We start from the raw sequence: 26,139 nt of genomic DNA, 5'->3' as shown, positions 1-26,139 counted from the left end.
TCTCAGCTGCTCTTCCCAGAGTCCACTGTCATGTCTGCCCATCTACATACATGTCACTGAAACAAGTGAGCCCTGTTGCCCAGAAAGTTCTAGAACAGCATTGAGTGGAACCTGTTCAGGGGCAGGGCTCACATGCCTAGGCAGCCCTTTGGCCACAGCACTGTTTGCCTCTGGGTTCTCAGGTCCTGTGCTTCAGGGTACACTAGGCATTTCCTCAGTGACCATCTCTTCCTTTGCAGCCATTGAGTACAGTGACAGTACCCTGGTAGAAGCCAGGCACCTCCTGCTGGGGCTAACCTCTTTTGTGGAGGATGCTCGAGCCTATGTAAAGGGGCAGCTGACCTGTGGCTCCGTTGAGGAGGATGTGCTGTGGGAGAGGTAAGCAGTCATGCACACAGACTCACGGTCGCTCTGGGGCAGGTGGCTGGAATGCGGAGGTCAGCAGGAGCACCTGAGTGAGTCGGGTCCCGTGCAGCCTCCTCACCTGCCAGGTGTCATCGCCATTCCCCTCTGGTCCTGAGTCCTGCACAGGCTGCGTTCACTTAGAGCTGGGCACGTTTCCTTCTCGTTCCGGGAGCTCACAATTACCACAGTCGGTAGGGAGGGGTGTCACTTCTGTTGTTGACTATTACAAAATCACCTGAGTGGATGCTGTGTACCCACAAGTGGGCAGGTTCCCTTCACTCAGGAATTTTTTTATTTGGCTAGGGTGGCAACTGGAATTCTGTTTACAAAACCGTAAACACAACCTAGGAAGGGTCCCTGAGTTGAAATCTTTTTACTTCTTAGGAAAGGATATTTGTGTATCCAGGGTTGGTGCCAGGCCAGGCCGGGGCGCCAGAGAGCCCCTTGCCTGCCTCATCATCATAGGTGACTCCTATCTCCCACTCCAGGCTGGCGAGCACCAAGAAGGCCGTGAAGGCTGCTCTAGCCAATGACTTTGACACACCGAGGGCGGTGAACACCATCCTGGACCTTGTGCACCATGCAAATAGACAGCTCAGGGCAGTCTCGAAGGTAACTTGAAGGGTGCTGTGGATGTCAGGGTGGGGCTTGTCCTAAGGAGTGGGCACTGATTCCATCAGTCATCTAGACTCCTCCCTCGTGGGGGACTTGACAAGCTCAAGATCCCTCCATTCGGTAGTAAACACGTGAACGCCGGCAGCAGGTGGGTCAGCTTGTGCGCAGATGGCTGTGTCTCATGGCTGTCATCATGAGTGTTGAGCAACTGTCCTGGTGGCTTGTGGAGGCGTTGGTGTTTGTTGAAACAGGAAGTTGGGTTGGATAAGTAGCTCAGGTGAAGTGTTTGCCTATCACAAGCAAGGCCCTCTCCAAAAGGAAAGAAAAGAAAAGAAAAGTTCCCTCTCCAAAAAGAAAACAACCCTCCAAAACAATGAGAAGTTGTCTGTTGAGGCCTGGACTCAGATTCCATCCAGCTGTGTCTATCTCCTGATGAAGCAGCTCCAAGGAGACCTAGCTCTGGCACCCAAGTGAGCACCACAGGACGCCATCTTCCTGTCTGCTCTGCTCTCAGAGCTCCCAGGTTGGAGGCACGGCCTCCTTCCCCCAAAACAAATACTCCTGCACCTCAGTGTCACCTCAGTGTCAGGAAGTCACCAACCCTGGGCCCAGCCTAGGCCCTCTGGTTCCCAGGCTCTCCAGGGTGCTGCCACGGGAGCCCCTATAATGGCAGCACTTAGGTGGCCATGCAGATCATAGGAGACCTTTCTTTCCTATGGTGACACAGAGCTCTAGTGCTGGACCCTTTCTTGGTTGGTGCACCATTGTGGCAAATGGCTCCAGGTGGCCATGAAGTGTCCCAGAGGTGGGCAGTATCTCCTGATCAGGGCTCCATTTCCACATAAGGCACCAGACAGAACCATGGTCCCTTTCTTCTGAGTCCCCTACATGGTCACCGAGGGGTTGAGCATTCAGTCTCAGCCTGTTCAGGCTGACATTATATGCCCTGAAAGCAACCAGTAGGTCAACCTAGCCATACTTGGGGAAACTGGCTGTGGGCGGTTCTAGAGTTCTTGAATGGCAGCCGCCCGCTGCAGCCTCCCCTTCACTTCCAAGCATCACCTCCTGTGAGTCCTGCACCACCTGGCCACCTCTGGGGAAGGTGAGCACAAGCTGATTACAGAACAGGGACAGACTGGCACCTGCCACTGCAGGATGAGGCTTGGCTCACGTGGGTCTCTGTCAGTGACTGAGGCACAGCCGACTTTCTGAGATCCGTGGTTCCCATTGCCTTCCCATTCCCATGCCCCATGCACTGTTCCCAAGGCTGTGCCTAACCCACAGGGCCCAGACCTGCAAGTCCAGCCACGCTGTAAAGGGCGGGCAAGCCGCGGCACGTTACCAGCACGCCTGCGCTGTAGTATAGGGTTTGCCAGTGAGCCTGGCTGTGTGGGAGCCTGCAGAAACGCAAGCAGAAACCCTCTGACCTCACTTCAATGCTCTTGCAGGAAGCTGGTGGCCCAAGAAGTCCCACTGTGTTTGGGGCCATCATTTCCTACGTTGAGGAGTTTTTTGAGACCGTTGGGATTTCTCTGGCAAATCGACAGGTACATCCATCTCTTTCAAATGCTTTCTCCTGAAACTGCCCACACGTTGCACACTCTCCTCTGGAAAGTATTCACTGAAGGGTCCCTAGTCCCTGACTTACTGGAGGTGCATAGTACCTGTTAGTTGACCTTCAGCCCTGACCAGCTTGCAGCAGAGTTGGAGCCAGCATTCATAGCACAGAAAGGTGTGTGTGAAGACGTTCCCCCCCCCCCCCCAGCCATGTAAGAGATGGCAGTGGGCATGAGCCAGTTATGTGAAAGGTCCCATCCTGTCCGGCTGTCCTCAGGACACTTGAGTTCCCTGTCCCTTCCTGTCATGTTCAGTTGTACCAAACAGAAAGGGCAAGGCTGCCAGGCCCTTCCCCAACCCTCTCCTTCCTTAGAGGGAGATGCTTGGATACCTGGTCCACAGCAGAACAGACAAGTGTCCTGGTCTATTCATTTCCAGTTCAGCTATGTACATGGAATCCATGGGACTGGCCATGGTCCCTAGGTGTGTTCCACAGTCCTCTGGATGTCACTGTAGACTTTCTGGGTTAGTGTCCATGCAGGTCTCTCAGTGCACAGAGGTGAGGTGTGTGTGCACTTAGAGCACATCACTGTATCTAAATTAGCTACTGCACCTATCTGTGGATACTAAAGCCCAGGGTCGCTGTCCACTCAGCTCCAGCCCCAGCAGATTTATCCAGGAGCTGCACAGGGCAGCTCTTCTCTCTGGGCGGCCCCTCCTCGGTGCACACAATTCCATTCTGCTGGTATTCTCTGGTGCTGTGTTTGAAAGTCCCCTTTAGGGTCCCTTCACTTCTCACTTCAGTCTGCTATACCTGACAGCTTCAGGGCTGTCCCAGAAGGACAAGGCAATGGCTCAGCCATTGTCCTGGCTGTAGCCAGGCTGTACCTCTGTCATGGTCAGCTAAAGCATCACTCCACAACGACAGCCCTGCCAAGGCTTCTGTATTCTGCAGCCTCTCCTAGGGTCTCCTGCTGGCTTCCAGAAAAAGGTGCTTTCTGCTTCAACAGGGTGCTTCCATTTTGTTCCCTTAGCCAGTGTTTGTACAGCTAGTCAGACTGCTCGATAGCCCACTTCCTGGGATCTCAGTGTGTACACACACACACACACATATACACACACATACACACACACACACATACACGCACACATATACACACACACATATACACACATACACACACATACATACACACATACACACACACATACGCACACGCGCATGCACACACGCACACGCGCATGCACACACGCACATGCGCGCACACACACGCACACACACACACACACCACACACACACACACACACACACACACACACACGGCGCGGGCCACTTAACATCGACACTGGCTTACATGCTTGGCTGTGGCAAAAATGTTTGTCTTTATTCATGCTTAAGGCTCGGGCTGCTAGATTACCTGGAGATGACAAGATTCTGTCACACTTGTCACACTATACAACTGTTGCTGAGGACTAGGTGGGACAGGGTCAAAGTGGGTATTACCAGCATTGACGTATAATGTCAAGTGAGCTGTCAAGGCATGAAGTCTTGCTGAGCTGATCTTGCTACTAACCTAACCTCCCACACATAATCTCCAGAAAGGGCTAGCATCAGGAAAACTGATAAAGACTTGCAGGTCTCAGCCCAGAGTCTAGTCGAGTGTGATCTCCCGGGCTATGACTCATTTAACAGAGTCTGTGGCTCAGTGTGTTTCAGGGGACAGCAGCACAGTAACCCTGCACTGTGTGGTAGATGAACTAGTGCGATTCAGGTTGAAGGTCCGCCAGTACGCGCTGGCCACACCTGGGGCTACTGGGGAGGCCCGGAAACAGCAGCTCCAGGAGAGGCAGCCCTTGCTGGAGGCATGTGACGCACTCCGCCAGGACCTCGTCACCCATGGCATCAATGTTAAGGTAAGCAATACTGCAGATACAGGGGATAGCAACGTCACAGGAGACAGACAGCACAGGGGCAGGCAGTGGCTGGTCACTCAGTCTCTGAGAGACCCACTTGAGGCAGATATGGAGGGCTGTGGAGTGCTGTGTTGTGGGGCATGTAAGCAGGAAGAACAGCAAAACTTAACCCTCGTGGGCCAGGAGCTGCCCTGTCAGTGTTATCCCCCCCTCCTTGGCATCCCTCTGCCTCCTCTGGCTTTGCTTTCTGACCTGTCACCTTGAATAGAGGATGTGATACCTACCCAGAGCCTTCTCCTTCAGGACAGAGGCAGTGCAGCCTCCACCTGGGAACTGCTGGATCCAAGGACGAAACACCAGAAACCTGGGAACTGAGGATGAGGCAGCTGCATCCGCGTGCCTCCACGCCAGGCATCTGCTTTTTTTTGTGATGAAAACTTTATATTAAAGTTGCCAAATTGTGGCTATTAAGCCAACTGTGAAGTGAGCCTGTGCTGCCCACTGGTGTGTATTCAAAACAGCCTAGCCAATTAATTGGGTTGGTACCATGACAGTCACATTTTCAGTATTCCCTTCAGTGAGTTCAAGTCTGTTCAGGAGATGTCCCTGGACATGGTTAGCTGGCCCTTGTGCCCAAGGATTAGACACAAGGGGAGCCACAGAGCAGACCCCCACTAACTAGGCATGCAGCTGGCAGGCCACTCAGGGAGGGAGGCTCAGCAGGCGGCGTGCATGGCCACAGTGCACAGCAGCGAACACATGGCCAGCACATCTGTGGCATCTTGGCACTCTGCCACACTCAAATGCCAGTGGCACCCAGGTTTCCTTCTCTTCCCACAGGCCTCTAAAAGGTCTGCTCTGTGTGGCCACTGTAATCTGAACAACTTCACTAAGTTAATACTCGGTCATTGAACAGAAAACTATAAGGCCCAAGAATGCCCATGACGTCCTGTGAGCCTCAGTTAAAAACCAAATCCTACACTCCCCAGCCATGCAAAGACTGGAGCCCTGAGAGGTTACTGTCTACTGACAGAAGGGAGGAGCCCTGAGGGGTTACTGTCTACTGACAGAAGGGAGGAGCCCTGAGGGGTTACTGTCTACTGATGGAAGGGAGGAGCCCTGAGGGGTTACTGTCCACTGACAGAAGGGAGGAGCCCTGAGGGGTTACTGTCCACTGACAGAAGGGAGGAGCCCTGAGGGGTTACTGTCTACTGATGGAAGGGAGGAGCCCTGAGGGGTTACTGTCCACTGACAGAAGGGAGGAGCCCTGAGGGGTTACTGTCCACTGATGGAAGGGAGGAGCCCTGAGGGGTTCCTGTCTACTGATGGAAGGGAGGAGAAGCAGAGAACGACCACAGACTCCAAATGTCCTGTCTCAGAGCAAGCCCAGATCCAGTTGGGCTGCTGGGAGGAATTTTATTCTCATTTTCTTCTCAGCTGTTTCTGAGAAGACAAGAAAACCATGGAAGACAAGATTCATGTTGTTGTTAACATCTCAACTCTGGTTAGTCCGAATAGATGGTTACAACCTAAATCCTCTATCAGCTAGTTCAGCCTAAAATCCATCAAGTACCAAGTGCTGCTGGGCCCAAGGCAGATGGAGGACTCAGTCTGTGGCACCTGAGTCTGCACCAGCTCAGGTGGTGAAGAGCCTGCTGAAGGCAGTTCCTATCTCGGTGATCATGTCGGTTGTGGTTGTGGAGCGTCCATACTTCTGGAAGGCCTGATGGTTACACTCCCTTGTGAGTGTGCAAGCACCCCAGGCAGCCACCAGGAGCGGGCTGGAGCTGCAAGAGAAAGCACAGTCAATCAAGGGCTTTCCCGCTGGAGGCCACAGTAAGGGCGCTGGGCTCTGATTTTCACCCCATTTCTACCTTCTACTCCCAAAAAGCAAACTCAAGCCAGCTGGGCTCTGGGGAGGCCACTTTACTGCAGCTCAACACTGGCACACCCCGAACATCCTCACTAGGACTAGGGTAAGGCGCAGTGGCAGAGTAGGCCGGAGAAGCACTAGGAGGCCCTGGGTCCCATTCCTGGAGATGGAAGAGTTTTCCAGGTGTGTGGTGCTGGCTGGTGGTGGGGTCTTTAATGGTGCTCACTAGTGTTCCTGGAATGTGGTAGAATGCCTGAGGCCTGCACGCAGACCTGATTCTCCACTGCACACTCCCATTTTGTGCCACAGGACAAACTAGAACCGCCTCTACACCACTGCCCTGCATGTCTGAGTGAAGCTCAAGGCCACCTGAGACCCCACCCCAACCCCCATCTGCACCAGTGGTATTGTGTGGGGCCCCAGGAACCGAACATCCCATACCTAGCATGTGTGGCCATAATGGTCCGTAGGACAGGTCAGAGGTGTGGGGACTGCATGTGAGCCTAGCATCCTCCTGTCCTAGAGACGCATGGCTGTAAGGACAAATGTCCAGGAGGGCCATTCCTCCAGCCTGTGTGCTTTCTACCTTCAGTTTATAGAAGCCCCTGCTCAACTCCCCACAATGGTGTCAGTCAACCATGGCTGCTTGGATTAGCCAATGCCAGAGCCACACCTTCACTGGTAGATTTGGGTCCAGTGGGAGGGTGTGTGTAGAAGCTCCCGTGGGCAGGGAACCTTGGCTTCAGACATCTCCCATGGAGCACTGATAGTTCACCAGGGATAAAGAGATTTGACACAAGGACAGTATCAAGGCAGGACAGACAAAGGTGCACCATACCCGTTTGTTTTCTCTGGTCCAGCACGGAGGGCCCAGTGCACCATGACACCCAGGGAGCCGGACAGGAGATCACCTTGCCCGCCACACCTGCGACTGCTGCCTTCTTGGCTGCACACGAGCACTGCACAGAACAGACACCATGAGCTGCCCACCCTCCCTGTTTGTTCCAAGGAAGAACTCCACCTCAGCCTATGGAGCTTCACTCGGAAAAGCAGACTGAGTGCCATCCCCCAATGCCTCCACAGCCCCACCAGCAGCACCCTCGGCACCCCACATGGACACCCCGCCAGCCACAATATACCTGTGCACATGCAAATGGGTTTCTCTGGGAAACGTCTAGAGAACCTGGTGCTGAATTTGGTTCTCATTGCTAAAGTCTGGGTGCCCCTAGAACATTCTGTCCTGGCTCTGGGTGGATATTCATGGGTTCATATGCACGACCACTGTACTGCGGGGTTTTGATTTTTTTTTTTTTTTTAACATTTTATGTATATGAGTACACTGTCGCTGTCTTTAGGCACACCAGTAGAGAGCATCGGACCCCATTACAGATGGTTGTGAGCCACCATGAAGTTGCTGGGAATTTAACTTCAGATCACTGGAAGAACAGTCAGTGCTCTTAAAAGCTCTTAACTGCTGAGCCATCTCTCCAGCCCACCCCTTGGGGTTCTAAGAACTCTAATTTCAGGTCCCTTCAACAACTATGTCTCGCTAACAGCTACTTCTACTGAGTAGTATGATGACCTGGCCGTCTCTGAGAGTGCAGAGCAGCAGCCTTACTAGGGACACCCACACTCCTCCTGCCTCCACTCCGCTCTCAGCTGAGCAGCCCCCGGAAGCTCCTGGGGGAGGCATCTGGCATTTCCAGTTCATGTCAGCTCTGAGGTTTCCTTCACTTCCCAGTTAAGACAAAACGCAGCAAAAGACTCAAATGACTGTTATTATGTGTGGGTGCCCAGGTAAAAGAGAGGTGACAGGCTGGGGTAGGCCTAGGTCCATGCAGAATCTCTGCCTCAAACCTGCTTCCAAAAATGGGGGTTTTGTTTTTTTGCGTGGTTTGAGTTTTTTTGTTTTGCTTGTTTGTTTTTAGGAGACAGGATCCCTCTATGTAGCTCTGGCTGTCCTAGAACTCACTATGTAGACCAGGCTGGCCTCACACAGAGATCCATCTGCCTCTGCTTCCTGAGGGCTATGATTGAAGGGGTGTGTGTGTGTGTGTGTGTGTGTGTGTGTGTGTGAAAACATAACAACACTTGCTAGCCTAAAACATGCCTTGTGGTCGCCACAGCCCTGTGCAAACCTTTAGGAGTGAACGCAGGACTTTAAAGCTGTGGCTGCCAAGTTCAATGTCATCACCATGTGAACGAAGGAGAGGTTTCCAGACTCAGGCCACCATGGCCTGAGCGACACACAAATTCCTACTCACCCTGCTGGCCATTGGAGATGAGGTCCTGTTCTCCTTTCTGGACCACTGTGATGTTCCCCAGGGCCTGGCTGAGCTTCAGTGTGGATTCACTGAGATTCTTGGTGTCCATAGGACTACTGAGCTATAACACAGGACAGCAGTCACAGAAAATCAAGTCCTCCTGGACACACAGGGCTCACTGGTGAGTACCCACCCTGCCCATTAAGAGTCCACAGAAATCAGGCACTGGTTAAGGGCTAAGGGGGTAGAGAGTGGCCAGGACATCACAGGCACCAGGCCCTCAAAGGGACTTACTCTAGAGCGTGTTCTCTGGAGGCCTGCTGCACCAGGTTTGTGGACACAGTGCACATCTGGATGAGGATAGTGCTCCCCCCGTCCAGGTTTGTGAACACAGTGCACATCTGGATGAGGATAGTGCTCCCCCCGTCCAGGTTTGTGGACACAGTGCACATCTGGATGAGGATAGTGCTCCCCCCGTCCAGGTTTGTGGACACAGTGCGCATCTGGATGAGGATAGTGCTCCCCCGTCCAGGTTTGTGGACACAGTGCGCATCTGGATGAGGATAGTGCTCCCCCGTCCAGGTTTGTGGACACAGTGCACATCTGGATAAGGATAGTGCTCCCCCCTCCCCACGGAGCCCAGGCCTATGAGATGCCCGCTGTCAGGATTCATGCCTCATCAACGAAGCCCAGGCTTCTGAGATGCCCGCTGTCAGGATTCAAGCCTCATATTATTTCAGTGAATTCTTCTGTTCCCCACACCACATGGAGCAGAGGCTGCTGGCTCACAGGCTCACACCGCAGCACACAGTGAGTGCCCTGGCTGGTGAGCACAGCAGGCAGTGCCTGGCCCCAGCCTGCTATATACTACATCCACTGTAATTCACACAGGAGCTGCAGGAGGCACAGGAAGCGTGCATGGTGGATCGCAGGGCAAGCATCCACAAGTCAGTGTCCCTGCAGACACAGGCCCGTGGCCTGAGCTGGGCAACTCTGAGCCCACTTCACTTCACCCAGGGCAAGAGGCTTCTGTCCCTTCTTCCCTGAGGCCCATGAACTCACCACAGCTTCCCAGAGTCTGCTGAACTCCACGTGGTTGGGGGTGAGCACGGCCTTCTGGTAACCATGGATGAGGGCCGGCTGCTGAGCAATCAGCCACAGGCCGTCCTGTGCAGAACAAGGGGCACCTTCACCGGAGGGCAGGCCTCAGAGACCCTGTGCTGACGGACTGGAGATGAGAGGCCACACTCACCGCATCAATGACCACAGGGATGTCTCTGGCCTTGGTTGATTCCAAAATGCCCTGCAGAAAAGCAGACAAGCTGAACAGTGTAGAGGGCAGGAAGGCCCTGTGCAGACAGATAAGACTGGAGAAGCTAGGAAAGTTAAACACAAGGCCCACCCACCTTCAATGGGACGAGGTGTTCAGCTGTTCCTCATGGAATGCTGGGAATGATGGAGTTACAACCTGGTGACCCTTTGCTGTTGAGTGAGCCAGGCTCTGCCTGTGTCTCCCAGGATTTATGCCTTACTTACCCAGACCCTTCCCCTAGATGTCGAACATTGCTTCTAAGCTATAAACCCATCCTTACGCGTGACATCACTTGTGCGTTACAACAACCTAAGTGACTTCAGTGTTATCTTAGGGTCAGGACAATGCTGACACCACAGGCATTATGTTTACCTCAGTCTCCACAGACCCTAAAGCTTGGGCACCATCTCTGACTCCACAGTACCTGTTCTCGTGAAAGAAGCCAGATGCACTTTGTAAGAATCTCAGTGTAAGCATGTCTTAATTGTTGTGCATCAGGACTGAGTTGTCCGAATTCTGTCTCCTAGAATTGTGCTTAAATATTGTTAAAGCCTGGCTCAGGCTCTAAGAGTCTTGGCCCAGCACCAGTTACCAAAATTGGGCTGACCTGAGTTCCATTCTTACCACACTGATCGTCTCCCTGTCTGCTGTAAAGCCGGCAGGGAGCCTCCTTCAGAACAACTACATCCCCTCAAGAGGAGCAAAAGAGCAGACAGTGCTTCCTTCACAGTGCTTCCTTCCCGGTGACAGGTCACGGGCAAGCAAACTAAACAGTGTAGGCGATTCTGTAACATCTAACGTCGGGCAGACCCAGCATGTGGCTCCTGCGCCTGCCCCCGAAGGCTGGCATCCACCACTGCCAAACACCCAGCTCCTGTTACACTTCAGCACCTGAAGGCTCAAGGTTTAGGAATTCTCCAAATCGTCGGTTATCCGGTTTCCTTACCGTTTCATTTACATGCTTTTAAATAGTGGGCCATTTTCCCGATAGAACTCTACCTCCATCCTATACTGAAAGCTTCAGAGGTTTCCTGTTTTAAAGTACCGGTTCACACTGGTCATCATAGTTAATTATTGATACACGTGCAATCATCATAGTTGTTATTTACTGATACATGTGCAATCACCATAGTTGTTAATTATTTACTGATACACATGTAATCATCATAGTTGTTAATTATTTACTGATACACGTGTAATCATCATAGTTGTTAATTATTTACTGATACACGTGCAATCATCATAGTTGTTAATTATTTACCAGCCAATGTGCTACGAGAAGACCACACGGCAATCAGACGAGCTAGGAAAGTGGTCAGGTTGAAGGCGCCTGCTGCCCACCAGGACTGATTCCTGCAAGTTGACCTCTGACCTTCATCCACATGCTGTGATGTGCACATCCACACAGGCAGCATGTGCACACAATACATTTTTAATATTAAAAGAAAACAGTGATGGACAAGAAAACAAGAGGAGATATCATAACTGTATCTGGAGCCCGACACGCGTAGTCCTTGTTTCCCAAGTGTCCTGGTCAGGGAGATGGGGGAGATGGCTGCCAGGAGGAAACACTGTGACCAAAAACAACTTGGGGAGGAAAGGGTTCATCTGGCTTAGACTACATCACAGCTCCCCACTAAAGGAAGTCAAGGCAGAAACTCACACAGGGCAGGAACCTGGAGGCAGGAGCTGATGCAGAGGCCATGAAGGGTGCTGCTTACTGGCTTGCTGCTCATAGCTTGCTCAGCCTGCTTTCCTGTAGAACCCAGGACCACGCACAATGTCTCGGCCCTACCCCATCAATCACTAACTAGGAAAATGCTTACAGGCCTGCCTACAGCCGATCATTTGGGGGCATTTTCTCAATTCACGCTCCCTCTTCTCTGACAACTCTAGCTGTGTCAAGTTGACATAAAACTGTGAGCACGCTAAGAAATGTGCCTGAGTAAGAACATACATCATGTCTGGCACTAGCCCAAGTTCAAAAGTCCCCTAAGCAGGGTCTGGACACATGAACCTCAGAGAAGCCCATTTCCTTCCTTAACAAATGTCTGCCTGCTTGCTGTGACTCTGGCTTTACTGTTAACCCACAGGGTGCTGCAATCAGATCTGAGGTCACTTCTGATTTTGTGGTCTTTGGCAACATGACACCAGGGTCTCTTCTAGTTTCCCTGATACAGCAGAGTAGCAGCCAAAGCTACTGGGAGGCTTGCCACAGCCACAGCGGCCATGCTTCTCTCAGACCAAAGCTACCCCTTAGACACTGGAAGGCTTGTCACAGCCACAGCGGCCATGCTTCTCTCAGACCAAAGCTACCCCCTAGACACTGGGAGGCTTGCCACAGCCACAGCGGCCATGCTTCTCTCAGACCAAAGCTAACCCTTAGACACTGAAAGGCTTGCCACAGCCACAGCGGCCATGCTTCTCTCAGAGGGAGGGATGAGCCACAGCACCCAGGAGCAGGGCCCTGTGAAGAAGGTATGTGTGTGAACATAAGACATCACTTGAAGACACAGCCTAACAGTAAGTACACAGTTCTGAGATAGCTATTAAAAGGTGTTTAGAAGTAAGAGATACACACCTACCCCAGGCAAGTGTCTCTACGATCCGCAGAGCAAGATGCAGAAAAAACATGGTGTACAGAATGTTCTAGGTAACTTAGGTCTAAACCAGCTTGTGAACCAGAGGCTTACTGTGAATGCAGCAGTCCTGGGGAGCTGTATTAAAGGGTGCAGCATTAGGAGGTGAAGAACCGCTGGTCTACAGGGTCAGCTCCCACAGACCCAGCCTCTTCTGCAAATCAAGAGACTGACCCTAAGACTGGGGAAAGTAGAGGCTCCACTGGAGCCAGACCCAGACCAGTCACTTAGGACACTGGATTCCACCAGGATGCTGACGGATTCGGGAAGGAGGAGACGCCTGACACTGCAATATGAACTACAGATGTGACAACATGCTGCCCGGTCACAACAGCACAGAATGTGTTCCTCTCGTGAAACTGACAAACGCAGAGGCCACCAGGAGCCCTGGCAAACAGGGTCACACTAAAGGGACACAGACCTGTTGCAAGTCTATCCAAACTCAGGCTTACTGACTTCCGTGAAACCAGGCGGGAAATCTCATGCAACCTCTGCTCTCTGCGGCTGCTCATGAGAAATCCTCAGAGGAAAGAGACTCATTTAGTCTGCCCCGTTCGGGAAGCCCCTCATCACCCCTGGTGACCTCCCCTCCCCTCCACCCTGCAGCCCATCTCCATCCACTTCCAAAGACTGACAACAGCATGCACTGGGCCTGAAGAACTAAAGAAATGCCTGCACCCAATGCTGTATCTGAGGGACAGTGCTTAGCAGGACACCACTTACCCTGACATTGTTGAGAAGAATGTCGTCCCTACCTAGGCCAGGACCCACGACAAGGGCATGCAGCCTGGGGAGCCATTTCTCCACCTCCTCAACAGCATTAGAACTGTCACTAACAAAAGAAAAAGACAGAATGGTTTTCTCCAGGCTTTTGTTTGTTTATCTGAAACCATATTGTATGTGTTGGGAACTGAACCAGGACCCTGAACATGTAGGGAAGTGCCCTACATCTCAGCTCTAAACCATCTTATTGCGAAAATAATTTAGGTGTATAGTGAATACACTAGTACAGACATTTCCACGGCCCCTTTCCCTAGCCAGTGTTCATGTGAACATCCCACACACTCACATTCCAGAATACCACAAGAAGTTAGGGCTGGCTCAGCACTAGTGACTCAAGTGCAGACTGTTGGCTGAGCAACTGTCCCACGACCCCGTCCTTCCCCTGCCCCAGGATGCATCTGACATTGGCATCTCCTTGGTCTTCTCCATGTGGTGGTTTACTTTTGCCTTAGCTTTTTAAGACTGCATTACTTCATTAAGTATTTTTTTTCCCCGCATGTATGTCTGCATACTACATGTGTACCTAGTACCCGCAGAGGTCAGAAGAGGGCATCAAATCCCCTGAAGCTAGAGTTATAGATGGTGTGAGCTGCCGTGTGGATGCTTGGAATAGAACCTAGCTCCACTGTAAGAGCAGCCAGTGTCTCAGCTGCTGAGTCACTTCTCCAGCCCACTTTATTGTGGTTAAAGTGGGACAAAAAAGAACATGGCCCTGAGCTCCCTCAGGGCATCTCAGTGCTTGGTGGCACTGACAGGGAGACATGTGGACCCTGTCATCAATGAACTCTGAGGGGCCCCTGGAACACACACTGCTCGGCTCAGAGCTACCCACTGAACCCTACAGAACCCAAGAATTGCGAGCATGTGCCTCAGGTAACCCTGCCCACGCAGGCCCCAAATGATGCTGAGACTGAGTTCCCACACACAGCACAGCATCCGCTGCTCCTCGAGCCCTAGGCCTCTCTAGCCTCACTGTCTTACGCCGATGCCAAGCAGTGGCCTCATTATGGCTTTCTTTTGTCTGTGGTGCTGGGGAGCAAACCTCCACTTCCTGAGCCACATCCTAAACCTTTACAAGTTTCTTTTGAGATAGGGTTGTTAGTTGTCCAGGCTGGCCTCCAGTTTGCAAGCCTCTGGCTGAGCCCTATGAGGCTGGGGTGACAGGTGTGCGCCACGTAGCCTGGCAGCCACAGGAGTGTGACAGGGCTGCCGCAGGGAGTCTCCCATTCAGTACACTCACAGGACTGGGTGGACGATCAGCTCTGGGCTGTAGGACTTGATCACTGGCGCGGCTTCTCTGGCACAGAAGACGTGGGTCAAATCTGCACCCTGATAAGTGAGAGGTAGGCTCAGAGAAGGCCATGTTCAACAGGAACACACACACACACACACACACACACACGAGTTGAATTGTTCATATATAACTAGGGCAAATGTTTTACGATAGAAATTGAGTAACATCATAGGGAAATGGCACATGCTTGTGTATGATGATATGTTATGTACATGTATGGTATATACACACATTTAGGTGTGTACACCCAGAGGCAAGAGGAGGCATCAGGTATGCTGCTTCCTCATTCTCTGCTTTATTCTCAAGACAGGGTCTCTCACTGAGCCTGGAGCTGGGCCAGTGGCCACATTTTTGGTAGGAGGCAGGATGTGAACTCAGACCCTCAGGCCTATGTTTCACATGTTCTTACATGTGAACTCAGACCCTCACGCCTATGTTTCACGTGTTCTTACACACAAAGCCAATTCCCCAAGTCCCTAAACAATCCAACTTTTAACCAGAGAAATCCCAGTGAGAGACTCGGAGGTAAACCTACCACTTTCAGAGCTGAGATTCCTGCAAAATATGGTGCTCCTGTGTACCTAAGATGGAGACACTGCAGTCAGAACCTTAGCGAAGCAAACACAGTTGCCAGTAATATGTTACCAATACAAGCAGATAAGAACTATATGTTAACATATATGAGTCATCAACAAGTTATGATAGAGACTCTAGCTCAAAACACAAGCTCAACATGGAGGAGATAACTCAGTAAACGTTCACACATGAGCAGAATTAGAGGTGTCACATGAGGTCTGTGATCGATTCTCAACACTGGCTTGTGTAACTGAGGTATCCATACCAGGTTCAGAGAAGAGCTAGCTGGGTACAGGCTTCTGTCAGGGAGAAGGTGGAGATGCCAACCATTGAGGCAGTCAGCAACACCAGGTCCTCAGAGCAGGAACGCTGCCTTCTCTGAGTGACATGAGCAGAAGCCAAAATGGCCACTGGCCACACTAGCCACCGCACCCTGCTGTGTGGTATGTCCTCTCCCCTAGTGAAACAAACCAGGGACAGATGCTAAGGACACAGAACCCAAGGCTGCTCTCCACATGTGACCTGCTCTTCCACAGCAGTGTCACCAAAGTGTGTCCAAATCACCAGAGAAGGGACCACACAGGCCCCGCCCACACTCTCACTTCCGCACAGGGATGTGCTTCATGACAAGACACTGTGGAGCAGAGAGAGGCTACTCAGGCCACGGGAGCTCACAGTCGCCAGCACATGGAAGCCACTGGGGTGGAAAGGCAGCTGAGGTGTAACAACTGCCAACAGATGAGGGGAGTATTAACCACAATGATGGGACACACCAAAAACCACACACTGAGATCTAGGCTGGCAAAATGGCAGGCTTCTAGAGCAGGTGATTCGGGTGAGTATAAAGTAAGCGTAATTGGACAGGACTTAAAATGCCAACAAACTGGGGCACAGAAGACATGGGCTCCAGATTCCCACAGCTGCTGCCCCTGAAGCCCACAGCTGGCCAGCCACTACCAGAGTGCATCAGGAACCTGCAGGAGGCTCACTTGCTACCAGGGAAGCAGGAGAACAAACACAACCTACAACATATGCAACTAGCTTTACCAGCTAACAGTTCAGCTGGAACCACATGGTGGCTCTGTCACCAAAGCTCTCAACAGCTGCTTCACAACCTGTGAAGCACGGTGGCGCATGGAAAAGGTGACAGTTGGCTGAATTTCCAAGTGGAAAGACATTTCAAATTAATCCAAAGAAAAGCTAAGAAAGGAAAAGGAAGCATGGGGTAAGGTAAACAGTGAGCAGCAGGGCCAACTAGGGCGCACTAGTGAGCCCAGCATTTGGGAGGATGAGACAGGAGGATTCCAGGTTTGAGGCTAGCTTGGCGGGGAATTATCTCAAGAAAAATAACGTGGCTATGTATTTGCAGAGGTGTGATGAAAGCATAGGCAGAAAGTAAGCAGGTTCTCAAACAAGAACCAGGGAAGAACTGAGGCCAGAGGCAGAAGGACTCACAGACAAGGACAGGTGACAGATCCTTACATAGTAAACATAGCCACAAATTATAAACAAAAAGAGAAGATAAAATGGGTCTCAACAAAACAGACTACAGAACGCCATACACGACTTAGAAACCCCTTCCACCCGCACAGCACGCTGGGGCCTGCTGAGGCCCGCACAGCACGCTGGGGCCTGCCGAGTGCTCACTCTCCTTATAACTATAGCGGCACAGCTCGAAGCCATGAAATTAACATGTGCAAAAACCCGTAAGAAAGGCTGCCCAGGCCCGCAGGAGCTCGAAGCCCACCCTCCACACAGCACATGGACACACCGCTGGGGTGAGAGGACCTAAAGCACACCACCAGCAACACCACCACTCACGGGTGGGCGAGCCGTCTGAGCACCTCAGCCTTAATCTTGGTCAGAAAGGTAATCAGTGAGAAGTACCTTGCATCCTATCAGACCGCATTTGGAAACGATCACTGCACATGGGTGGACGGACAAACGGACAGATGGATGGGGAAAGGTGGTGCAGAGGAAGGCAGATGTAGACGGACAGGCAGGAGGGAAGGCCTGTAAACGCAGTCTTACAGGCAGCACTCACTCTTGACAGCCTCCGACTATGCCTATCCTTCCATCTTGCCCCTTGTGTTTCTTCGACGTCAGAGCAGGCACAGTGTTTCTCACCAACTGAAAAAGGTTTTCCATGTCCTCTGTCGTGTGTGCTGTATGGAGGGACAATGCTCTTTGTAAAACTGCAAAACAGGAAAATGAAGTCATTAGAGACCATCCAACACGCTTCCCAAAGCTGACTGTATCAACTCTTGAGTGTACCAGAAGTTTCTCTCTTAGTTCTTGGGGAAGTGATGGTCAGAACTGACAGGTTAATAGCAGAGTACTGTCCCCCAAGCTTTCTGTGATGTGCCAGACAGTGTGTGTGTGTGTGTGTGTGTGTGTGTGTGTGTGTGTGTGTGTGTGTGAAGACCGACTGCATCTTCCACAAGTTTTATCAACCTAACACTGGAGATTATTGAACACATTCTCTTTCATTTCAACGCCAATCTTTCCTGGAAGAACAAGCTCCCGTTTGCAACCTTCCGCTTAGTCAGAAGACTGGCAGAGCCATGCTGTTATCCCCAACTGCTTTCCCCCACTCAGACACTAATTAAACAATAACCGTGAATGCTCTAACACAGCACATCTTAACTCAGATGCAAGGGGACACTGTGGAGCAACTGCACCACGTGAGTTGTGTTTAATTACCTCCATTTTAATTGGCCTTTCTTGAAAAGCTTCCCGTGGACGTCTTTGTGCTTTGTCTGTGTATCTACAACAGCTCAGCTGTAGGCAAAGAACCCGAAGCATATATTCTCTAGAGTCTGAGAGCTCCTGTCCGTATGCACCATCTACACAGTCTATAGAACGGAAAGGTTCCTGAAAACAAACACTATTTCCCAAATGAAGCACCCGCTCAGGACAAAGCTCCCTCGGCTCGTTGGAGGAGTCATTTCAGACTCTCCCAGCCTGACTACTCAATAAACTGTCCCACTATACTGCATGGCGGTGTGGGTGGTGTGTGCACACGAAGGGCAAAGGTCAGCCCTGGAACTGTTCTTCAGGAGCCGCCTACCTTGTTTTTTCCCTTGGTGTGTGTGTAGAGGAGGGGAGTGTGCACATGTGAACATGTGTGTGTGTGAAGAATATAATGAGTGTGCACATGTGAATCTGTGTGTGTATGGAGGGATGGAATGAGTGCGCACACGTAAACTGTATATGGAGGGATGTAATGAGCGCACATATGAACCTGTGTATGAGGAATGTAGTGAGTGTGCACATGTGAACTGTGTGTGTATGGAGGGATGGAATGAGTGCACAATGTGAACCTGTGTTTGTATGGAGGCGTCAGGTCAACGTTGGGTGTTTTCCTCAGTCACTCCGCACCTTACTCTTTGAGCCAGGATCTTTCATTGAGCCCAGGGCTGTTTGTTTTGGCTTAACTGGATGCAGAGTGAGTACCAGGCCCTCCTGTCTGTGCTTCCCAGCACCACAGTCCCCACCCTGAGCAGCAGTCACTTTATGGACTGAGCCATCGCTCAGGTCCACCTTACTTTGAGCCAGGGTCTCTCATTAGGACCTAGGTCCTGTTGATTATGCTCAATTGGTTGGCCAATGAGTCCCACGGGTCTTGTGGCCCCTCCCAGCACTGGGACTACGAACACACACCACATGCCTGACTCCCATAGTCTTCATGCTTATGTGGCATGTGCTTTAAGGACTGGATCTCCCTGATCTCGCCAAGTACACGCACAACCCCAGATGTGAAGACAGTGCTGTTCACCACCCCCTCAGCCACTTTTCATCAACTCCAAAGCCCACACAATGTAAAATCGTGATCTGGTCCACAGGGAACCTCTGGCAGAGAAAGACCCTCACCAGGCCTGACAAGGAAGCTTCTGGCCTCTGTCCCAGGAGCCTGTCATCAAGAGCCACCTTCTGTCCCTTTGTGTTCCCTCCCACCCAGACTGAGCTGCTTGCTCTCGCCTCTCCTCAGCACCCTACAAGCCACCTGCACTCCCAGACTGGCCTGTCTTCACCACAGAGGCCCTGACAGCACAAGCCCTCTCCTGGATCTCCCAGGATACACTTGAATGAAAACATTTAGCATAAGTATGCCACCTGCATAGGACTCAATGTCCACTGCAGTGGGAGAGACAGCTGGGAAGATAGTTTGTTGCTGTCCCTGAGCAAACACCTGCCCTCCACTGAGCATCTACTCACCCATCTGACACCTGTCCACACCTGTAATCAACGCCTCCCTCCGGCAGGCCCCTCCCATCACTCAGGGCAAACGCATGTTGTCTCAGTCTTTGTGGATGAGGAACAGATGCATCAGCTGAATGCTTAAGATCATACTGACCACTAACAGCTAATTCCACCTATGTACAGATGAGGAGACAGGCTCCAGAGGTGTTAACATGCCACAATCAGCTGCTAATCGAATCTCGCACCTTCGGGACAAACTCTTCCATCTTTGTGCTTTTAGAGTCGCTCCTTCTGTTTGAGCTAATACCAGGAGAAACTTGTAGAGGCAGCGGGGGTCACAAAGTCGTTATGACCATTCTTTTGGACAACTAAAATAATGACTCATTGAGTATGCCTAGAAATACTTATGTCCGCCATGTTTCCATATTCATGACCCCAAACTGAGCACAGCAAGAAGGGTTTGCTTCTATCATCTTCAGCCTCTGAGAATGGGCCCTCTTACTTTTTGCTAAGCAGCCCAGAAACATGTCTAGCATCCTTCCTTCCTGAATACCCTAAAACTGAGCATGCTTAGAAAAGTACAGCTTAAACTAGGATGTGCCAGCCCCTAAAACACATTCTGGGAACAGGAAAATCCCCTCCCCAAAGTGGAACGCAGGAGGGCGCTGCTCTGGGACTAACTGCAGCTGTGTCCTTCTCCTGTGGGAGTCACGGACTTGTCTCCAGTCTTTATCTCCTGGCTGTGCTTCCTGCCTGAGTGCTCACCAAGATGTGTTCCATTGCACCAGGTTACAAAAATGCTGCTACCTGAGGGCAAAATAATGTGTTCTTTAACCAGTGATTCACCTGACTAACCAAAAGAGTAAAATCTTTCTCAAATGGTCTCTAAAATCATTTGAGGGGGATTAAAAAAAAAAAAAACTGTCATGAAGTTATGCCACATAAAATCCAAACCACCAACCAGCACGGTCCCCGCCCTCGCCTGACTTTCCCCAGTCCTCTGAAGCAGGTGCATCTACCACACAATGCTCCTACGCTCTGAGAACACTTCAGTTGTGGAAGGACGGAATGTTATAAGACAAGGGGTATTTTAGGGAGTTTAATATTTACTTGTTTCAACTTGTCTGTGGCCCAACATTGTTGTAATATGCAAACTTCCCAATTAATATCACCAAGTTAACAGCCCCTCGTTATGGCTAGTTTTTATGTCAACTTGACACAACCAAGAGTCACCTGGGAAGAGGGAGTCTCAACTGAAGGACAACATAGATCAGTTTAGCCTGTAGTATGTCTGTGGGGAACTGTCTTGAATTTTGATTGATGTGGGATCTGACTGTAAGCAGTGCCACTCCTGGGCAGGTGGTATTGGGTGACAGAAGAAAGCAGGCTAAGTAAGCCAGTAAACAGAGCTCCTCCATGGTCTCTGCTTCAGCTCCTGCCTGACTTCCCTTCAAGATGGCTGCATCCTGGAAACAGAAGTTGATATAAAGCTTTTCTCCACAAGTTGTTTCTGGTCATAGTGATTACCACAGCAAAAGGCAGCAAACTAGACGTCTACACCCCGAAAGTAGGACATGCTAAGAATACAAGATGGCACCTGAGACTAAAACGCATTAGCCTGCTCTGCTGTCACTGAATGGTATGTTGCTCTCTGTCCCGTGACTATAAATCTGTTCCACAATGGGATGCCATTAGGATAACCTGAATGCACTGAGGGGTCAGGCACTTTACAGGAAGACAGAGAGCTTTTTTAGTAAAAGGCTTGAGGAAAGTCGATTAGATTTCCCAACACTTTACACTGGATCAAGTTTTGGTTGGCTTACTGCCACTGGTAGTGGATTGATCCCCTAAAGTATTAAGAGGCTACTTAAAATGTAAATACTATTTACATAAGTGACTCTGTAGCCAAGACAATCCAGAGTCTGGAAAAGCAGGTAGAGCCTGTTTGCATTTTGTTGGCTTTAAAGAAACCGTAGCTGAGGAAGACAACCATGGCTTCTGTGCCCCAAGTTCTTTAAGTTAATGTGAATTCTAAGCCGGAGCAAATGACGGCGATCCTTATAGTAAAAGAGATTCAGCATAAACACAGACAGTTTTAAGGTCTAAAGCCCAGAACTCTACCAGGTCTTTAGCAGAAATTTAGCAAGTCAATCTAGTAATGAAAGAAAAAAAAAAACGTTACTAATCAGAATGTCTGGAAATGTAAGACAATTACGAAGAGAAAAAAGTCTCTAAATAAAGTTATGGGTGTGACAGACAGTACGGACTTGGAGGCACCACCTCTCCAGGGCTTTCAGAGCTAGGGCAGCCCGTCTCCAGCACAGACACTGGCAAGTCAAGCCAGTGTGTGTACGCGATCCAGCTCGTGAAACGGCCCACATATCCGGCATCTCTAGCCCAGGCTCCCTTTAATTCGCGAGAGCGGGGCAGCCTAGTCCTCACGCAGACCGGTCCCACCGGCTTCCCGGCGCTGGACGCGCAAGCGCCAGGCAGAGGCGACCCCAGCCGGTACCTGCGTGCAGCGGCGACCATTGGAGCGCGATCGCGGCGGAGAGCAGCGCCACCACGGCCGCCGCAACCCTACACGCGCGAACCGCCATTCGCGGGACGGCGGTATCGATCTTACCTCGCCCGCAGGCGCGGATTGCCACACAGCGGACGCCCATGGCAGTCCAGCGGACTTCCGGGTTCCCAGCTGCCCCCGCGCGGCCGCCGCGCCACCGCCATTGGTCTTCTGGGCTCCGCCCGGCGGCCCCAGCTTCCGGCACCGCCGGAAGCGTACTCCTGACTCCAGAGGATTAGTTCCACCCCCGGGGTCAGTGTCCACCAATTATCTTCCGCTTGCTGCTCAGACGACTGACCAGCAAAACATCCAATCCGGCCTGGCCCCAGATTAAGTATCGTTGTAGCCTGCTCACTGAAGAACCCTGGAGGTTTAGATTCCTGTTTCCTTTTTATTCTGTAGTGTTTTGTCCGTGGACGTTATGGGACACGATTCACTTGGAGGTCCGTTTCCTTGGCAGCCTGCTTGTAGCTGTGCTCCCCAAATAGGTGATGTCCTTGTCCCTGGTGAGTCCCACAGCTAAGTCTACAAGGCCTTACTTAGCCTAGCATCATCTCTCAAACCATTTTCTGGCCCCAGCTCCTCGAGGCCTTTGTCATCTCAATAGAAGATAGGTAAACTCATGGTCACATCAGCTTAAGCCCCCAAATCGGAAAGCATCCTGACTTAGCTCTTTCATACCCACGTCTCTTGTGGCTGCCTGCCTTTGATACTTCCACTTGTACCCCCGTATGGAAGCCTGGGTGATGACAATAGCTGCCTAGGTTGTTTTCTACAAAGTGACACAAACCGATGGCCTATATGTATAAACTAGCGTCTTGACCTCTCCGTGGTATGGCTAACCAGAAGGTTTTTTATTTTAGACATCGGAGAAAGAAACAGCCAGAGGCATCTGGAAGAGTTCAGAGCAGAGAGAGAGAAGTAGACTGAACATAGCCAGCAGACTGGCCATGGCCAGGGCTGTCTCTGAGAGAGGGGAGAACAGCAGGGGATACTGGATAGAGTATAGAGAGAACACAGCGAGAACAGTAGGGTTTTAAGGAGAACAAATGGGTGGGGCTTGGGAACCTGTGAGCTGGAGGGAGTTGAGGGTGGTGGTGAGGTGAGGTGATTAGGAGGAGGTGAGAAAGTTAGCGTGGACTTTGAAACATGTAACAGGTACTTGTGATACTGAGGGAGCCTGGAGGCCAGCATGAGCTTTGAGATGCTTATAAACATCACAGGTCCTTTATGCCCAGAGGCCTAAGGGAACCAGCTTTACAAATTCCTGAGGAATGCTGGCCTTTATCTAACACCCAGAAATTCTATAGTCCAGGTTGGACCTATTTCTGGACTATGTGGACTGCCTTTTGGGTTTGTGGAACTGGAGTTTCCTTTAGACCTAACATTAAGGAATGTTCGACCCTTTGGTGTTGTGACACTATTGTTACAACGTGTTACTATTGTAGTAATTTTATAGGGTGTTTCTGCCCACTTTAGCCCATGGAGCTCCTGAATGAAAGACACAGAAACCTAGTATTTTATTAATAAGCTGTCAGCGCTATGCTGGGCAGGTTCTGAGCTATTCTAACCGACATCCCAGCCATAGGCCCTGTGCTACTTGCCAGCTGAGTCTTGCTGTGTTTTGTTTGCTCCACATGTGTGCTCAGGGTAATTTTCTCTTGGCCACATGCTCATAGTCCATCCTGCCTCATGGAGACCTCCTTTTCCCCCTACCTTTTCCCTTCCCCTCATAGCCCCTACCTGAGACCCCCTATTCCATCTCTAGTCCTGCCTTCCTTTCTCTCCCCTGCTCAGTCACAGACTCTAGCCTTTTATTGTCCAATCAGAGATTATTGAGGAGTATTCTTTACAGCACATTGGTCAATACAATGCCCATGTCCAGACTGCAACCCGATCTTAGGGCACAGAACTCAGCTTCTGAATACACTGCACACAACCAACCCGAACATCACCCCTTTTTAGTCCAATAAAAGGCTCTTTCTTTTATAATAATGATTTATATACAATAAAAACAGTTATAAAAATATCATATAAGAGTTGCATTCATGGGCTGGAGAGATGGCTCAGCAGTTAAGAGCACTGACTGCTCTTCCAGAGGCCCTGAGTTCAATTCCCAGCAACCACATGGTGGCTCACAAGCATCTGTAGTGGGATCCAATGCCCTCTTCTGGAGTGTCTGAAGACAGAGAGCTACAGTGCACTCATATACATAAAATAAATAAATCTTTAAAAAGAGTTACATTTTACCCCAAATTATTACTTATTATGTTTCACCTGGGCTGTTCTTAGCTCCAACTGGGCAGCCCTCAGGGCCACGCTCTCCTTTCTCTTAACTCATGGCTGCTCTCTTTCTCCTCTTCTGCATGTCTCCTCTCTGACCCAAGCCCATGAAGCCTAAAACCCACCTATGTCTCTTTGCCCAACAATTGGCTGTTGGCATCTTTATTTACCAATCACAATTAACTGGGGGGCAGGGTCACTCAGTGTCTTAAGTGCAGACTCTCCTGTCTTTGGGGCAACCAGTCTTAGGGCCCCAAATTAGCATTAGAATACAAGCAGTATTAGACCAACCCACTATATGGGAGCTTCAGGATTGAAAGGATCATAGGTTTGGCACCATTGGCTGCAGAAAGCCAGGATAGGCTATTGATGAGGGTGCAGCAGAGACCCCAGCATACTGGAAATATCGGTATGATGGGACAGCCACAGAGGTGAGCTGGCCCGAGGCAGCTGTAAGTAGCAGAGTGTGAATAACCAACACCTTTGGAGCCCAGAATATCGTGAGTGACCCCCTGACATTGGATATCCAATTATTACTGGAGTTTGTTTTTGTTTTGTTCAGATTGTGACTGTGTTCCGGTTCTTTACTCTTGGAGCAAACTAGTAAGCAGCACCCCTGCATGGCCTCTGCATCAGCTCCTGCCTCCAGGTTGCTGCCTTGAGTTCCTGAGACTTCCTGGATGATGGAGCTGTAAGGTGAAATAAGCCCCTTCCTCCCCAAGTTGCTTTTGGTCATGGTGTTTACCTCACAGCAGTGGAAACCTTGTCTAGGGCAATACTAGTAAGGACTGTGTGAGTGGGACAGACAGCCCATTCTATGAGGATGCAAATTGTAGCCGCCTGCAGCCACGGGTAACCGGGTTCTCCTGAGAGGAAGCCTGGGAATTAACAGGAATGGAGGGCGAGAGAAATTTGGGGCCAAGACAAAGTATTCTGATCAAGGCCCAAAGTTTAATATTTTGCTTTCACATATAAAGGGGAAGCCCCACCCCCAGAGTCTCTTCTCAGTTAAGCCCAGGGGCTGGGTAAGAAGATAGCATTCCAGAAGGTGTCAAGGCTAGCTCAGCAGGCAGTCCATTCTTCTTAGCTCAGGCTCCAAGGTGCCAAGGCTGGTAATGCAATGCATCTCCTAGGTCCTATTGTTGCTTGGTCTATTATGGTAAATGACTTACAGGCCTGCTCAGGCCTGGGGGAAGGGCACAGTTTCCCCCTTAATTTTTTAAAATGGCAGTGCCAGGCCGGGCGGTGGTGATGCACGCCTTTAATCCCAGCACTTGGGAGGCAGAGGCAGGTGGATTTCTGAGTTCGAGGCCAGCCTGGTCTACAGAGTGAGTTCCAGGACAGCTAGGGCTACACAGAGAAACCCTGTCTCGAAAAACCAAAAAAAAAAAAAAAAAAAAAAAAAAAAAAAAAAAAAAAAAAAAAAATGGCAGTGCCAACATCATCTGGTCGGGGCACAATATTTCATCCCGTTTAGGGTCTAGAGTGGCCGGGTGACCATGCCTGGCTTAGGTTGGCATTTATATTACTCCTATATTACCCATCATTGAGGAAATTATACATAGCATGATGTATGCCTCTGCCTTAGGTTTATAGGAGCTCAAAACACTCTTACCCATCATTGACTAACCGGCCATCATTTGCTCACTCTTTACACCCAGACCAAAGGACCTGTGGGCATGCACTAGATGCAATTCTTCACAGTGATGTGTAATTGCCATGATAAATAGCTGAGCTTGCTGAGAGCGATCCTGTGTGAGGGCAATCAATCTGCTTAAAATATAAGGTTCAAAGGTTAAGAGCAACATGATTACCCAAGCAATGTAGAAAATAAGGTTGGAAGTGGAAATATTTCAG

At 50.6% G+C, this 26,139-nt stretch overlaps 2 protein-coding genes across 10 annotated transcripts in view; one reads left to right on the top strand and one right to left on the bottom strand.

The window, feature by feature from the left end:
* The window catches only part of Cars2 (cysteinyl-tRNA synthetase 2, mitochondrial), a 33,838-nt gene extending 28,859 nt beyond the window's left edge, over nt 1-4,979 (top strand). For all 5 annotated transcript variants that reach the window (XM_076913801.1, XM_076913802.1, XM_034520919.2 and 2 more), the window contains 5 exons: nt 240-378; nt 894-1,017; nt 2,469-2,567; nt 4,286-4,492; nt 4,796-4,979. In XM_076913801.1, the coding sequence (XP_076769916.1) occupies nt 240-378; nt 894-1,017; nt 2,469-2,567; nt 4,286-4,492; nt 4,796-4,867 (641 nt within the window). In that variant the 3' untranslated portion in view covers nt 4,868-4,979. The remainder of the gene's footprint in view (nt 1-239; nt 379-893; nt 1,018-2,468; nt 2,568-4,285; nt 4,493-4,795) is intronic.
* An 881-nt stretch (nt 4,980-5,860) lies between these two features.
* Naxd (NAD(P)HX dehydratase) lies at nt 5,861-22,187 on the bottom strand. Of its 5 annotated transcripts, none has more exons than XM_034520815.2 (10): nt 22,063-22,187; nt 17,278-17,428; nt 15,193-15,238; nt 14,604-14,692; nt 13,304-13,412; nt 9,882-9,932; nt 9,692-9,796; nt 8,630-8,750; nt 7,204-7,324; nt 5,861-6,279 (listed from the first exon to the last, which is right to left on the bottom strand). In XM_034520815.2, exons 1-10 carry the CDS (start codon nt 22,100-22,102, stop codon nt 6,129-6,131), a joined length of 984 nt encoding a protein of 327 aa, XP_034376706.1. In that variant the 5' UTR covers nt 22,103-22,187; the 3' UTR covers nt 5,861-6,128. The 5 variants fall into 5 exon arrangements, with proteins under 5 accessions (XP_034376706.1, XP_034376705.1, XP_076769914.1 ...); XM_034520814.2 differs by having other exon boundaries at nt 21,949-22,117; XM_076913799.1 differs by lacking the exon at nt 22,063-22,187 and adding an exon at nt 20,670-20,693.
* Nucleotides 22,188-26,139: the final 3,952 nt, after the last annotated feature.

Source organism: Arvicanthis niloticus, chromosome 16 (genome assembly GCF_011762505.2).
Source record: "Arvicanthis niloticus isolate mArvNil1 chromosome 16, mArvNil1.pat.X, whole genome shotgun sequence".
In the NCBI taxonomy this organism is placed as follows: domain Eukaryota; kingdom Metazoa; phylum Chordata; class Mammalia; order Rodentia; family Muridae; genus Arvicanthis; species Arvicanthis niloticus.
The sequence above is the reverse complement of the archived record's forward strand: the minus strand, read 5'-3'. Positions and strand labels throughout refer to the sequence as shown.

Coding starts and splice junctions, on each gene's coding strand:
- Naxd (XM_034520814.2), bottom strand. CDS start 22,102: ATGGGCGTCCGCTGTGTGGCAATCCGCGCCTGCGGGCGAGGTAAGATC. Junction 15,239..17,277: donor ATAGTCGGAGGCTGTCAAGA/GTGAGTGCTGCC, acceptor TCTCCATCTTAG/GTACACAGGAGCACCATATT. Junction 9,933..13,303: donor TTCTTCTCAACAATGTCAGG/GTAAGTGGTGTC, acceptor GCTTTTCTGCAG/GGCATTTTGGAATCAACCAA.